Below are 11,062 nucleotides of genomic sequence, written 5' to 3'. Positions count from 1 at the left end.
ACCCTTTTCTGTTAATAGTCTCCTCCTATACCTAAGGGAAGAGAAAGAACCAAGTTGTGAAACCGCCTGCTCCGGGCACATCTACTAGGTCTATACCCCACAGAGTTCAATGAAAGAGGGCCCACGTGTACAAAAATATTTATAGCTGCTTTTTTTGTGGTGGCAAAGAACTGGAAACTAAGGGGGAAGGGCATCAACTGGGAACTGGCTGAACAAAGTATATATGAGTGTATGTATGTAAATGTAGAGGAATATTATTGTTCTGCAAGAAGTGAAGAAGGGGTGTTGGAGAAACCTAGAATGACTTGTATGAACTGATGCAGAAGTGATGGCAGAACCAAGAGAACAATTTCTACAATAACTGCGACATTGTAAAGACTACCATCTCTGAAAGACTTGAGCAAGGCGACGACCAAGCTCAGACCATAGGACAAACGATGAAGTAATCCACCCTCCTCCAGACGGGAGGTGATCCGTCCCAGGTGTTGAGTGGGACAAACACTTTAGGTCGGGGATCTGCTGCGCTTGATTATACTTATGTGTTACAGGGCTTGTTTTTTTTCTTCCGATGGGAGGTGGGGAGAGATGGGAGAGAGAAAGAAAATCAATGTCTGTTAATTGAAATTTTTTAAAGAAAGAAGGTCATGCCAGTTCCACCCCGAGGTAGCCCAGCCGGTCAGGTAACGGCTTGGGACTAGGTTTCCTCCTTAAGCTCCTCCAGACAATGCCGGGTCTGTTCCTCCCCCTGCCTCCGGGCTGCTGGACGTCCCTCCCTCCCCTAGGCTCGGGGGGGGGGGGGAGGGGGTTGGGGGGGGAGAGGTTTCCCCCTCCCTTTATAGGAGGGAGGGAGATTCGGGACAGACACCGCCCCCACTCCTGTCCCACCCCTCGAACCCAGCTCCCGCCTCTTCTCTCTCCTCCCCTCCTCCCAGCAGACTTCCTCCTCGTCTCCCCTCCACTTCTCTCTAGCATCCCCCAACCTTTCCCCTCCCATGCCACCCCCCCCCGGCTCATTTACATCCCGGAGCCGCTGGCCCAGCCCTGCCCCGCCCAGCCAGGGCCCGAACTAAAGCGACGTGTCCTTGTCCCCCGTGGGCAGCCCGAGCCCGCTGGCCCCGCGCACCTGTCCCGGCCCAGCACCTGTTCCAGCCCCACGCCTCTGATCCGCAGGTAAAGGGGCGGGGGCGGGGGTCGCACGCAGTCACCTGGAGTGGGAGGCGGGGGGTAGGAGGGTTGATTGCCCTTGTCCTCACACTTGTGGATGGGGGCACGGGAGAAGCGAAATGGTGAGGCTGGTGCCTTCTGATTGAGCTGTGGTCCTATTGCCACCTCTCTTTTCCTATTCTGTTTCCTTCTCCCTGCTGCTGACCCTGGCAGGGCACTGGCAAAGGCTCCCAACTCCCATCCCCCTGCCCATCGCTGTGGGTCACGGAGGGAGAAGACAGGATCCTCACTCGCTAGAGGCTGTCTGTGGGAGTTCATGCTCCTTAGCCAAGTCTCCAGGGATTTATTGTTTGGGGATGGGAGGGCTGCTTGGGAGAGGGCTGCGCGGGGTGGGGGAGGGTGGTACATCGTGACAGGTCTCTTGGTGGGGTCGGGAAGCTCGGGCTAGGAGCTGCCTGCCCAGCTGAGCCTTTGAATGTCTTGACTCTTCTCCCTTGTAACTTCTGCCCCCTAATGTCTAAAACCTTCCTGGCCACCCTGTTGTCGTCAGAGCTACTGCTACATTCTTCTTGGACTCCACTCCGTTTTTGAGGTCTTCCCTTGGCGTGTTTATGAGGACCAGGGCTTAAAGGTGGGGAGGGGGGCTCTTTGCATGTGCTTTCACGTGGGAACGTGGGGGAATGAGATGATGGGTCCAGGACACACAAAGATTTGAGGGCAGTGACTTCTCTTTGAGGTCGGCAGTCAGGGAACTTCAGAGATGTCAACTTCAGGGATGAATGTCCAGGGTTTAAAGTGGGACATGGATGACCTATATCAGATTGCTCTCTGTCTTGGGGAGGGAGGAAAGAAAGAGGGAGGGGAGAAGGGAAGTGAGGGAGGGAGAAAAATTTGGAACTCAAAATCTTACCAAAAAAATGAATGTTGAAAATTATCTTTATATGTAATTGGAAAAAATAAAATATAATTTACAATTTTTTTTAAAGTGATGGCATCTTGTCTTGGAGAGGGCAAAAAGGTGAAAGCCACATAGAACCAAATGAGGTCCTACAGCATAAGACAGGGACACAAAGGTACTAATGGGAGCCCCACTGATCTCATTGAATCAATCTGAAAATTTTCCATAGTCAATCAATCGATATGTATAGCCACTATGCTAAGCTCTTGAGACACAAAGAGAAAGCAGTAACAGTCATTGTGGGAGACAACATATTAGTACAATCACAATAAATACAAAGATACTTAGACGAAAAGGCATTAAAAATGAAAGCAATCAGTTACTGGCTTCTCTGGTTCTAGTGGTGTTGAGCCCTCCTTGACAAGTGTGGTCATTCAGTCCAAAACTGTGAACCGTCTGTGTCTTATTGTTAACAACCTATTCATGGTTGTTGCCCAAAGATTTTTTAAAAAGTCCTTTTATTTGTAGGAGGAAAAAAATTGGAGATAAGCCTGGGTTGCCATTTCCCATCTTCTACTGAAATATGAAGACCAAAAACAAACCCACAAAGCGCAGGATTTTGGCGGACAAAGAGACATTTCATGGTGAGCCAACATCCAGTAAGCAGGACCTGGAGAAATGTTTGAGGAACAGAGACAGGCGGAAGGGGGAGAAGGCTGAGGGCAGCAAGGTGGGGACTGCCAGGAAGAAATCATCCTCAGGCAGCCGGGAAAGCAATTTGAGGAGGCTGGAGAGTAATGAAAGAGAGAGGCAGAGGATGCACAAACTCAACAATGCCTTCCAGGCCTTGCGAGAAGTCATTCCCCACGTCAGGGCCGAGAAGAAACTCTCCAAAATTGAGACCCTCACTTTGGCCAAGAACTATATCAAATGTCTGACCTCCACCATCCTCAACATGTCGAATGGTTGTCTTCCTCCCCTGGAAGGGGAAGGATCTGCTCACAACTCTAAATTCTACCAGCACTATCAGCAGCAGCGAGGAGAGGAGGAAAGTGAAGACCACCTAAAGAAATACTCCACCCAGATTCACAGTTTTCGGGAAGGAAGCTAAAGGGACCTCCTCCCTCTGGACCAACATCACAACGTCTTCAGGCAAGGAGTAAAGGACTCCGGAAAGGTGTAACGGACCATCACCCTGATTTTATTGTCTGTTAACGTTTTGGCCAACATCTCAAATTGTCATGCACAGACTACTGGGTGATTTTTTTCCCCATACAGAAATAGTAAAAGTGGTTCATCTTCCTTCTAAAAAATAGTCAATTACTACTGAGAAAAAACTTGAACTGACAGCCCCTTGCTCAATCACAGTCCCCAGAGGGCATTTTCCACCCCTCAGCCCCAGGCACAGTGTGACTCCCGGCTCCCCTGTGTCTCTAGATGCCTGGGTGTCCTGGGACAGGTGTCCAAGGCCTGATTCTTGTATTATCCACTTGAAACATGCCCTGAGGAGTAGGCAATGGAAAGTGAGTTGGCTCAGCTGTAGCTTGTGGTGACCAGGGTGGTGCATTATTCCCATAAACATTTTGACCTTTGTAACTGAATCATTTCTGACCCTCTCTTGTGTGACAGATAATCTTCTAAGAGATTATTTTTTTGTAAATATCGCCAACAAAAGTTGAAGCCTCAATCTACCTTTTTGCAATGAATCCCCTCCCCCCCCCTTTTTTGGTCAGAAACTGTGATTTATTTGATTTATGTAGGGAACTCCACTAATGCAAATGGCAACTCTATGATTCAATACCTTATAGTGTTAGTGACTTGACCACAGTCACACAGTTAGTATATGTCAGACGTGAGAAATTTACCCATCTTCCTGACTCCAAGGCCAACCAACTTTAATCAAATATCATCCTATGATTATTGGTGTGTTATAGTATTTGAGTGCTGGAAGGGACTTTCATAATTATTTAATTCAATTCTCTCATTTTGCAGATTAGGAAATTTGAGGCTTACACCAGTAAAGGGTTCACCTATCCAGAGGGTAGCAGGGTGGGGTGATAGTTAGTTTTTTGCTTTAGCTGATCAGTGATGGAATAGAAAACCTCTAAAACTCCAGAACAGGAGCTCTTAACCATTTTAATATTATGGACCCCTTTGGCAGTCTAGTGAAGCCCACGAGCCCCTTCTCAGAAGAATGTTTTTAAATAATTGAAGGAAATGCTAAATTTTAGTTAGAAGGTAGGGAAAATAAAGCAATTTTTCCCCCAATCCAAGTTCACATACCTCCCTGAAATCTAAAAGCCCCTTTGGGGTTTTTGGATGACAGGTTAAAAACTCTTGTTCTAGAGGGAGTTTTGCTAGGAAGGAGGGTTTTACATCTTTTTTCTCCTTCTTATGGTTTTCTAAAAGACTGTCTCCTAGAAAAAGAAAATTGTAACCAAATCCCACAAGTTTGTGAAACACATTGTTGATGAGGTCAATTCTTGCCGTTCGCTAATCTAAATACAAAAAATCATTGGACAGTGCCTTGGAAAGGACTTTCTGTACTTGGTACAAAAAGCATACTTGATGCTGGGTTGGGGAGAAAATCCTCTAGGTCCTGGGCACTAGGCCACTCTAAGTGTTAGCCTAGAGACCTTAAATGTTTTAAAGTTTCTTCTTCATGTGCATCCGTCCTTGCAGAAGAAAAATCTGTTTCTTTTCTTCGTGCAGAAATGCTGGCTATCTCTTGTAGTCAGATTGTCTTGTTCTCCCAAAGGTTCACAGTTTTGCCAAGCTCCATTCTGATCTCCTTTCTGGTTGGGATGAACTCTACCGACAATTCTTCGAATAGTTGTTTGTGTATTGTGCATTGTTCCGCATGAGGGGTGATGGGGGAAGGAACACACTTCCCCCATCTGCAGCTGCACACTTTCCTTGACCCCCTCGTACTCCCAGATGGGTATCAAGTTGGGTAGTCAGGTAAGAGGGGACATGGTCCTTTTATTCATTTGGCTCCCGTAGAGGTCCTGGTGGTCTGCTCTGGCACTGAAAACCAGACCATACAAACAAGGATCATTCACTCCTTAGAGACATTTCCTTGTGTTTCATAGAAGAGGGAGGTGGTGAACTTAGAGACAGGAGGGACGGCACAGGGTTGCTTTTGCCTAATGAAAACAATAGTATTTCTTACATAGGAGGGAATAATGTAAGATTGTGTTTTCTGCTTGGCACATAGTAGATTTCATAAATGCTACATGCTTGTGCGGGGAGAGTTGGAATTCTTGGTGTGATTCCCTTTGGAAGTTCAGAGGAAGATCTTCAGGAGAATTCAGGAGAATTGGGAAGCTTAGAAGAGGCTATAGTGTCCCTGAGCATGAGGGGAACTGATAAATGGTAAAATGTTATTTAATTGTGTTACAATATGATTATGTAATATGACATGTGATCACTGAGATGCAATCATCAGGGAAATGTGCTGGGACTTTCTTGCAGATTGCTGGTTAAAGCTGGAAACTGAAAACACAATTCCAGATCTGTTTGGTGGGGGGCACCAGTCCTGGAGTCAGGAAGACCTGGTTTCAAATCTGACCTTAGAATTAGCTGTGTGACCCTGGGCAAGTCACTTAACCCTGTTTGCCTCAGTTTCCTCACCTGGGAAATGAGCTGGTGAAGGAAATGGCAAACACTCCAGTATCTTTGCCAAGAAAACCCCAAATGGGGTTACAAAGTCTCATACGAGTGAAACAACTGAACAAGAAAAGATATGTTTTATGATGCTGTGATTAGGAGTGGAATGTTTTTAGTAAGGGTCTAGAAACAGGGTGTATAGGGTTTGTGTCCCACACACAATCTCTTTCTAGTCCCCTACTAAAAAGCATTGTTTTCAGTTCCTTGATGACAGAAACTAATAGCTACTTGACCATGAGCAAATCACAACCTCTTAGCCTCAGACAACCCTCTCCAAGACAGTTATAGAGGGATCTGCCTCCCACGTCATACTTCAAAATCACAGGTCATTTTCAAGAAACTCTGTTTTGTCTAGTGCCGAATTATGCCCTATTTGGACACTCAGTAGGTATTTTGTTACTATTTCTAGTCAATATTCTACTGGTTGTCTGCCAGACAATCCTTCACAATTTCACTTTCTTCCCACTTGCCTGGCCCTTGGAGCAAAACTTCGCAATGTGGGTAAGGCTTAGAGTCTACCAAGCTAGGTTCAAATGTTGCTTCAGGTACACAGATAGCTGTGTGACCTCAGGCCAAGCCACAGCCTCTTTGCATCTCCATTGGCCCGGTGTAAAATTTATATTTATTTCACATTTATATGGCCCTTTGAGGTTTTCAAAGTACCTTCTTCACAACAACCCTATGTGGTAGTTAGTTAATTAAGCAACTATTTTTTTTTCATAGTGAATAACTAAAATATTTATTTCCTTTGACACAGAATTTCCACTGCTAGACATCTATCCCAAGGAGGTTAAAAACAAAGAAAAAAGGCCCCATATATGCCCAAATATTTGTAATGATACTTTTTAAAAAACATTTTAAATTTTTTGTTTTTAGTTTACAACACTCAGTTCCACAAGTTTTTGAGTACCAAATTTTCTTCCCCTCCCTCTCCTCCCCCCTCCCCCCAAGACAGCATGAAATCCAATATATGTTCTACACATACCTTTGCATTAAACTTATTTACACAATAGTCAAGTTGTATAATTAGGCAACTATTGTTAAACCTGTCTTTCAGATGAGGAAACTGACCCAGAGAAATTCAATGATCATACAGCTAACATTTGAGGCAGGATTCAAACCCTGGTCTCCTGATCCCAAGGCTAGCATGCCATGCTTTCTCTCAGCGGGGGCAATGATACTTCCACTTCCTGCCTCCTGGGGTTATTGCAAAGAAAGCCCTTTAGAGAAAGAAGTTACTATACAAATCATGGAGTCCAATAACCTCATTTTACAGAGGCCCAGAGGGATTGACTTGCCCAAGATGAATGTTACTTTATAGACACAATCTGAGCTTAAAGATCTTAAAAAAAAAAAGGCTAGATATTTCTTTATTTATATAATATTTTAGAGGAAGAAAAGGAGCTTAACTCTCAGCATATCTTTCTTCCTTTTAATTTCCTAAATACACACAGACACGGATACACAGACACACACACAATATCCCAAAAGTCTTAGTGCAGTTCCTGAACTGAGGGATGAGATGTGTGTGTGTGTGTGTGTGTGTGTGTGTGTGTGTGTGTGTAATATAAGGGGATCATAAGGTTAAGGGTGAAGGGCTTATATCAGGGTGAATTAATCCATCCATCCATCAATGAATATTTATTAAGTGTCTGATAAGCCCTGGTGATAAATATATAAAGAATGAAACCCCTTTTGCAATTAATTTACATTCTGACAGAGATAATAACAAGGACATATACAAGTGTGTGCAGAATAAATATAAAGGGTAGTTTGGGAGGAAAGGCACAAGGAGTTAAATGGGTCAAGAAAAGCTCCCTGTAGAAGATGATGCCTAAACTATCTTGAAGGACAAATTCTTGGTGGGGAGTGGGGGCTGCATTCCAGGCATGAAGGACAGCCCTTGATGACCAGGGCAAAATCCAAGAGACAGAAGACCCAGTGTCGAGTGTCGTGTGTGAGGCTTTTAGAGAAAAGGCAGGGTTTGGTTGGATTGTGGAGTCCAGGAAGGGAGTTAAAGTACAGTGAGACCAGAGAGATGGGCTGGAGCAAGGTTGGGAAGAGTTTCAAAAGCTGACCTAGGAGTTTATATTTTAATCTACAGGCAATAGGAAGCTACGGAAGTTTGTGGGTCGGTGAGTAACATGGTCAGATCCACACTTAAAGGAGGCTAGGAATCTTGACACGTCGGACTAGGGGAATTCTAATTTCCTGTCTCAGTGCTTATATTTTAATATGTTATATGTTAATATATTTTATATATAGTATATTAATATATAGTGTTATATGTTAATATATATTTTTCCATAAACTGCAAAAAAATTATTTTTAAAAAGCTTTGAGAAAAATGAGACATGATTCGCCAGAACACCCATCTCTTCCACTGCATTTCCCCACTCTTAAAAAGTACCTCAGGATAGAGGCTGTGGGATCTTTCTGTGCTGGACTAATGTTTTTGCTGCAATTTCAAGTACCATTTACACAAGTAGGAAAATGACGGTGGAATGAGTCAGTCTCGCTGCTGCTCTGGAGTCCAGGATGCCCCCGTTGGGACACGGTTTCCAAGAGTGAAGATTTCCTTAGGGTGCCACAGTCAATCTTTCCAAACTCACCTTGCAGGGCTGGGCACAGGAGTGAGAGGCAGCTGCTGTTGTTCTAACTAGTTTTTTTGGACTTAGGCAATTCTTAGGGCAAATATAGGCATTATGAAATATCAAAGGGTTTGGCAAATGGCCCTGTTTACATAGAAAAGGCATGAAACAGCAGTGTCCGGCACCCCAAGGTACAGATAATGACTTTGAGTTTGAGTCTTAACTTTGCTGATCAAATACTGGTCACAGGAACTTGTTGTAACAGTTCTCCTCGCCCCAACTCATATCTCTTCCAAAGCCAAATGCGGAGGTGCAATCTGTGGGTGTTTCAGATATTCCCATAGTAATGCTGCCTAGTCAAATAGAGGCAGGATGATCTGGGGTAGTTCAGGAGATGGTTTTAGTCCCAGCTTTACTGTTTTTACCGTATATGATACAGGTAGGTCAATCTATACATATATATGAACCAGACCTATCATTTTATTGATACAGGGAACTCACAGGGAGTTCACCAACACTGACCAGCATCCACCCAGCAAGTGAGTTGCCTGGGGCATCAAGAAATTAAATGACTCACCTAAGACGTCACAGACATTTCATGGGAGCATAGATTTAGAGCTAGACGTGATTCTTATTTTACAGAGGAGGAAACTGAGGTTCACAGAGGTTATGTCCTGCTCTGGGGCACACAGCTAGTAAGTGTCTGAACTGGGATCTGAATCTAGGTCTTCCTGACTCCAACACTATCCATTGAACCACACTATACTCTTACACGAGGCAAGAGAATTTACCTTTCTCTGCCTAGTTCCTTGTCTTTCAAACGGGGAGTGAGAATACTTGTTCTACCTACCTCCCAGGGTGATTGTGAGGCCCAAGTGAGTTAGAGTGGATGTGAAAGCACTTTGAAAATCATTAAACGTGTTACACAAAAGTAAGGTAGATAATGGAGTTCTTTGTCCTCACAGAAACAAAGGTGTGTCATAGAGTTCTCTTTCTTGTCCAAGTGTTTTGAATTTCTGGGGGTGGGCCTTGGACGAAAGGCAAGATTGCCCCCTGACTTACTAGGTTTTTTTCCTTTGCATCTTATGTGTGGTTTATTCAAAATACACTCTAAACACAATTCTTAGTTTCCCCATAAATAGCATAAGACGAATCTGCTTTGGAGTGCCTCCAGTCAGATTTTGACTCAAGCTGTGAATGGGATGGGAAAGGAGGAGGATCTAATTGGGATCTTAAGACTAGCAGGACTTTAAGGGAACTCTTTAGACTGTCGAGTTGCTTTGTGAAATGTATTTGGATGGGTGAGCATGCCAGTTCGGGATTTTGTGTGGCCAGCTCTGGAAAGGGTTGGACTGCCCAGAGCGAACTCATTTCCTCGTCAGTGGGACCACCCTGTTCTGCCTGCCAAGGACACCTCCAAGGTGGGTGCCACCATTGTGCTGGATTTTGAAAGAAAGGCATGTTTCCAGCACAAGAACTTTGAAATCCAACCTGTGAAACCCAAAAGCCTGATGGACAGTGGAAAGTACTGCTTACATAAGTAGTAAATTCTGTACTGGATGCAATAAATTCACATTGTGCTCATGTTCTCTCGAGTGCTGTATCTTGATGCAAATATCCCCTGGAAAACAAGAAGACAGGTTGCTTCCCCTCCTTAAGTCTTCTCATCCTTTCTAATGGGATTTGGTGAACCTTGATTCTCAGAGGGTGGCACTTAGCTACAAACGGCCATTCCTTTTTTTATTTTTCCCATGAACAAAAATTGATATTCTCTCTATCAACCCCCCAAATTGGGGGGAAAAAATACAAGTGAAACCCTTGTAGCAAATATGCAATCGAGCAAAACAAATTCCCCAATGGCATTGGAAGCCATTTCTCCTTGTTGGGGCAAAAGAGACTTAAAACTATGTCTTCAATGATCATGAAATCTGTTCAGTGCATGTGGATGCAAGCTGAGGGATGAAAACAAGGTCGCCTCCATCCACCTTTCAACACAAGATGTGCAGGACATTTTTCCTAGGCCACCTACTATTTATCTGGGTAATTATCGAGCCTTTTAAGAGATCCTAAATCCATGACTTTCAATCCAATAAATATGAAATGACAAGGGAGGGTTTAACTACACTCATACTGGAAGTATAAATGAGATAGGGGTGAGGTCCTGAAAATAACTCAGTGGGTTGCTTCAGTCTGACTTTCTATTTCCTCTTTCCAGAATTCAGACCTGGATACTGATTTCTTAGATACACAAGAAAAACAATCCTTGAAGCCTCTTTGTGTAAGGGGGTGGAGGGAGGTTCCCTTTACCTCAGAATTGGAGAGGACTTCAAAAGCTACTTAGTACAACTGGTGGAGAATATGCTCTTCAACATACCTTCGAAGGCATCACCTCAAGAAATGGGAACCCACAACTCCCTGAGACAGTCCATTCATTTTGGGATAGCTCTGTTAGGAGGCCTATCACTTTTACATGTCTGACTTCTACCCACTAATGTTCTGCCCTCTGGGGCCACACAAAGTCTAATCCCTCATTCACATAACAGTCCTCTTCAGATGAGATCTTCTTTTAAGCTGAACATTCCCAGTTCTTTCCACTTAATGGAGTCACAAAATTCTGGCTGTAGGGTATGGGCTGTATTTTGGGATTGTAAATGTTTTCTGAAGCCAGCTTTCACAGCCTGTTAGAAGCACAGAATCCCAGGCTGTAAATAGCTCAATCATTCATCTGAACCACCTCTTA

At 44.2% G+C, this 11,062-nt stretch overlaps 1 protein-coding gene across 1 annotated transcript; it reads left to right on the top strand.

Moving 5' to 3' along the window:
• Positions 1-2,645: 2,645 nt before the first annotated feature.
• Positions 2,646-3,173, top strand: BHLHA15 (basic helix-loop-helix family member a15). Its single transcript, XM_036746370.1, has one exon. The coding sequence runs from the start codon at positions 2,646-2,648 to the stop codon at positions 3,171-3,173; it is 528 nt and encodes a 175-aa protein (XP_036602265.1).
• Positions 3,174-11,062: the final 7,889 nt, after the last annotated feature.

This window comes from Trichosurus vulpecula, chromosome 1, assembly GCF_011100635.1.
Source record: "Trichosurus vulpecula isolate mTriVul1 chromosome 1, mTriVul1.pri, whole genome shotgun sequence".
Lineage (NCBI taxonomy): Eukaryota > Metazoa > Chordata > Mammalia > Diprotodontia > Phalangeridae > Trichosurus > Trichosurus vulpecula.
The sequence above is the reverse complement of the archived record's forward strand: the minus strand, read 5'-3'. Positions and strand labels throughout refer to the sequence as shown.

Bases quoted from the DNA above. Each gene is read 5' to 3' on its own strand.
- BHLHA15 (XM_036746370.1), top strand. From the start codon at position 2,646: ATGAAGACCAAAAACAAACCCACAAAGCGCAGGATTTTGGCGGACAAA.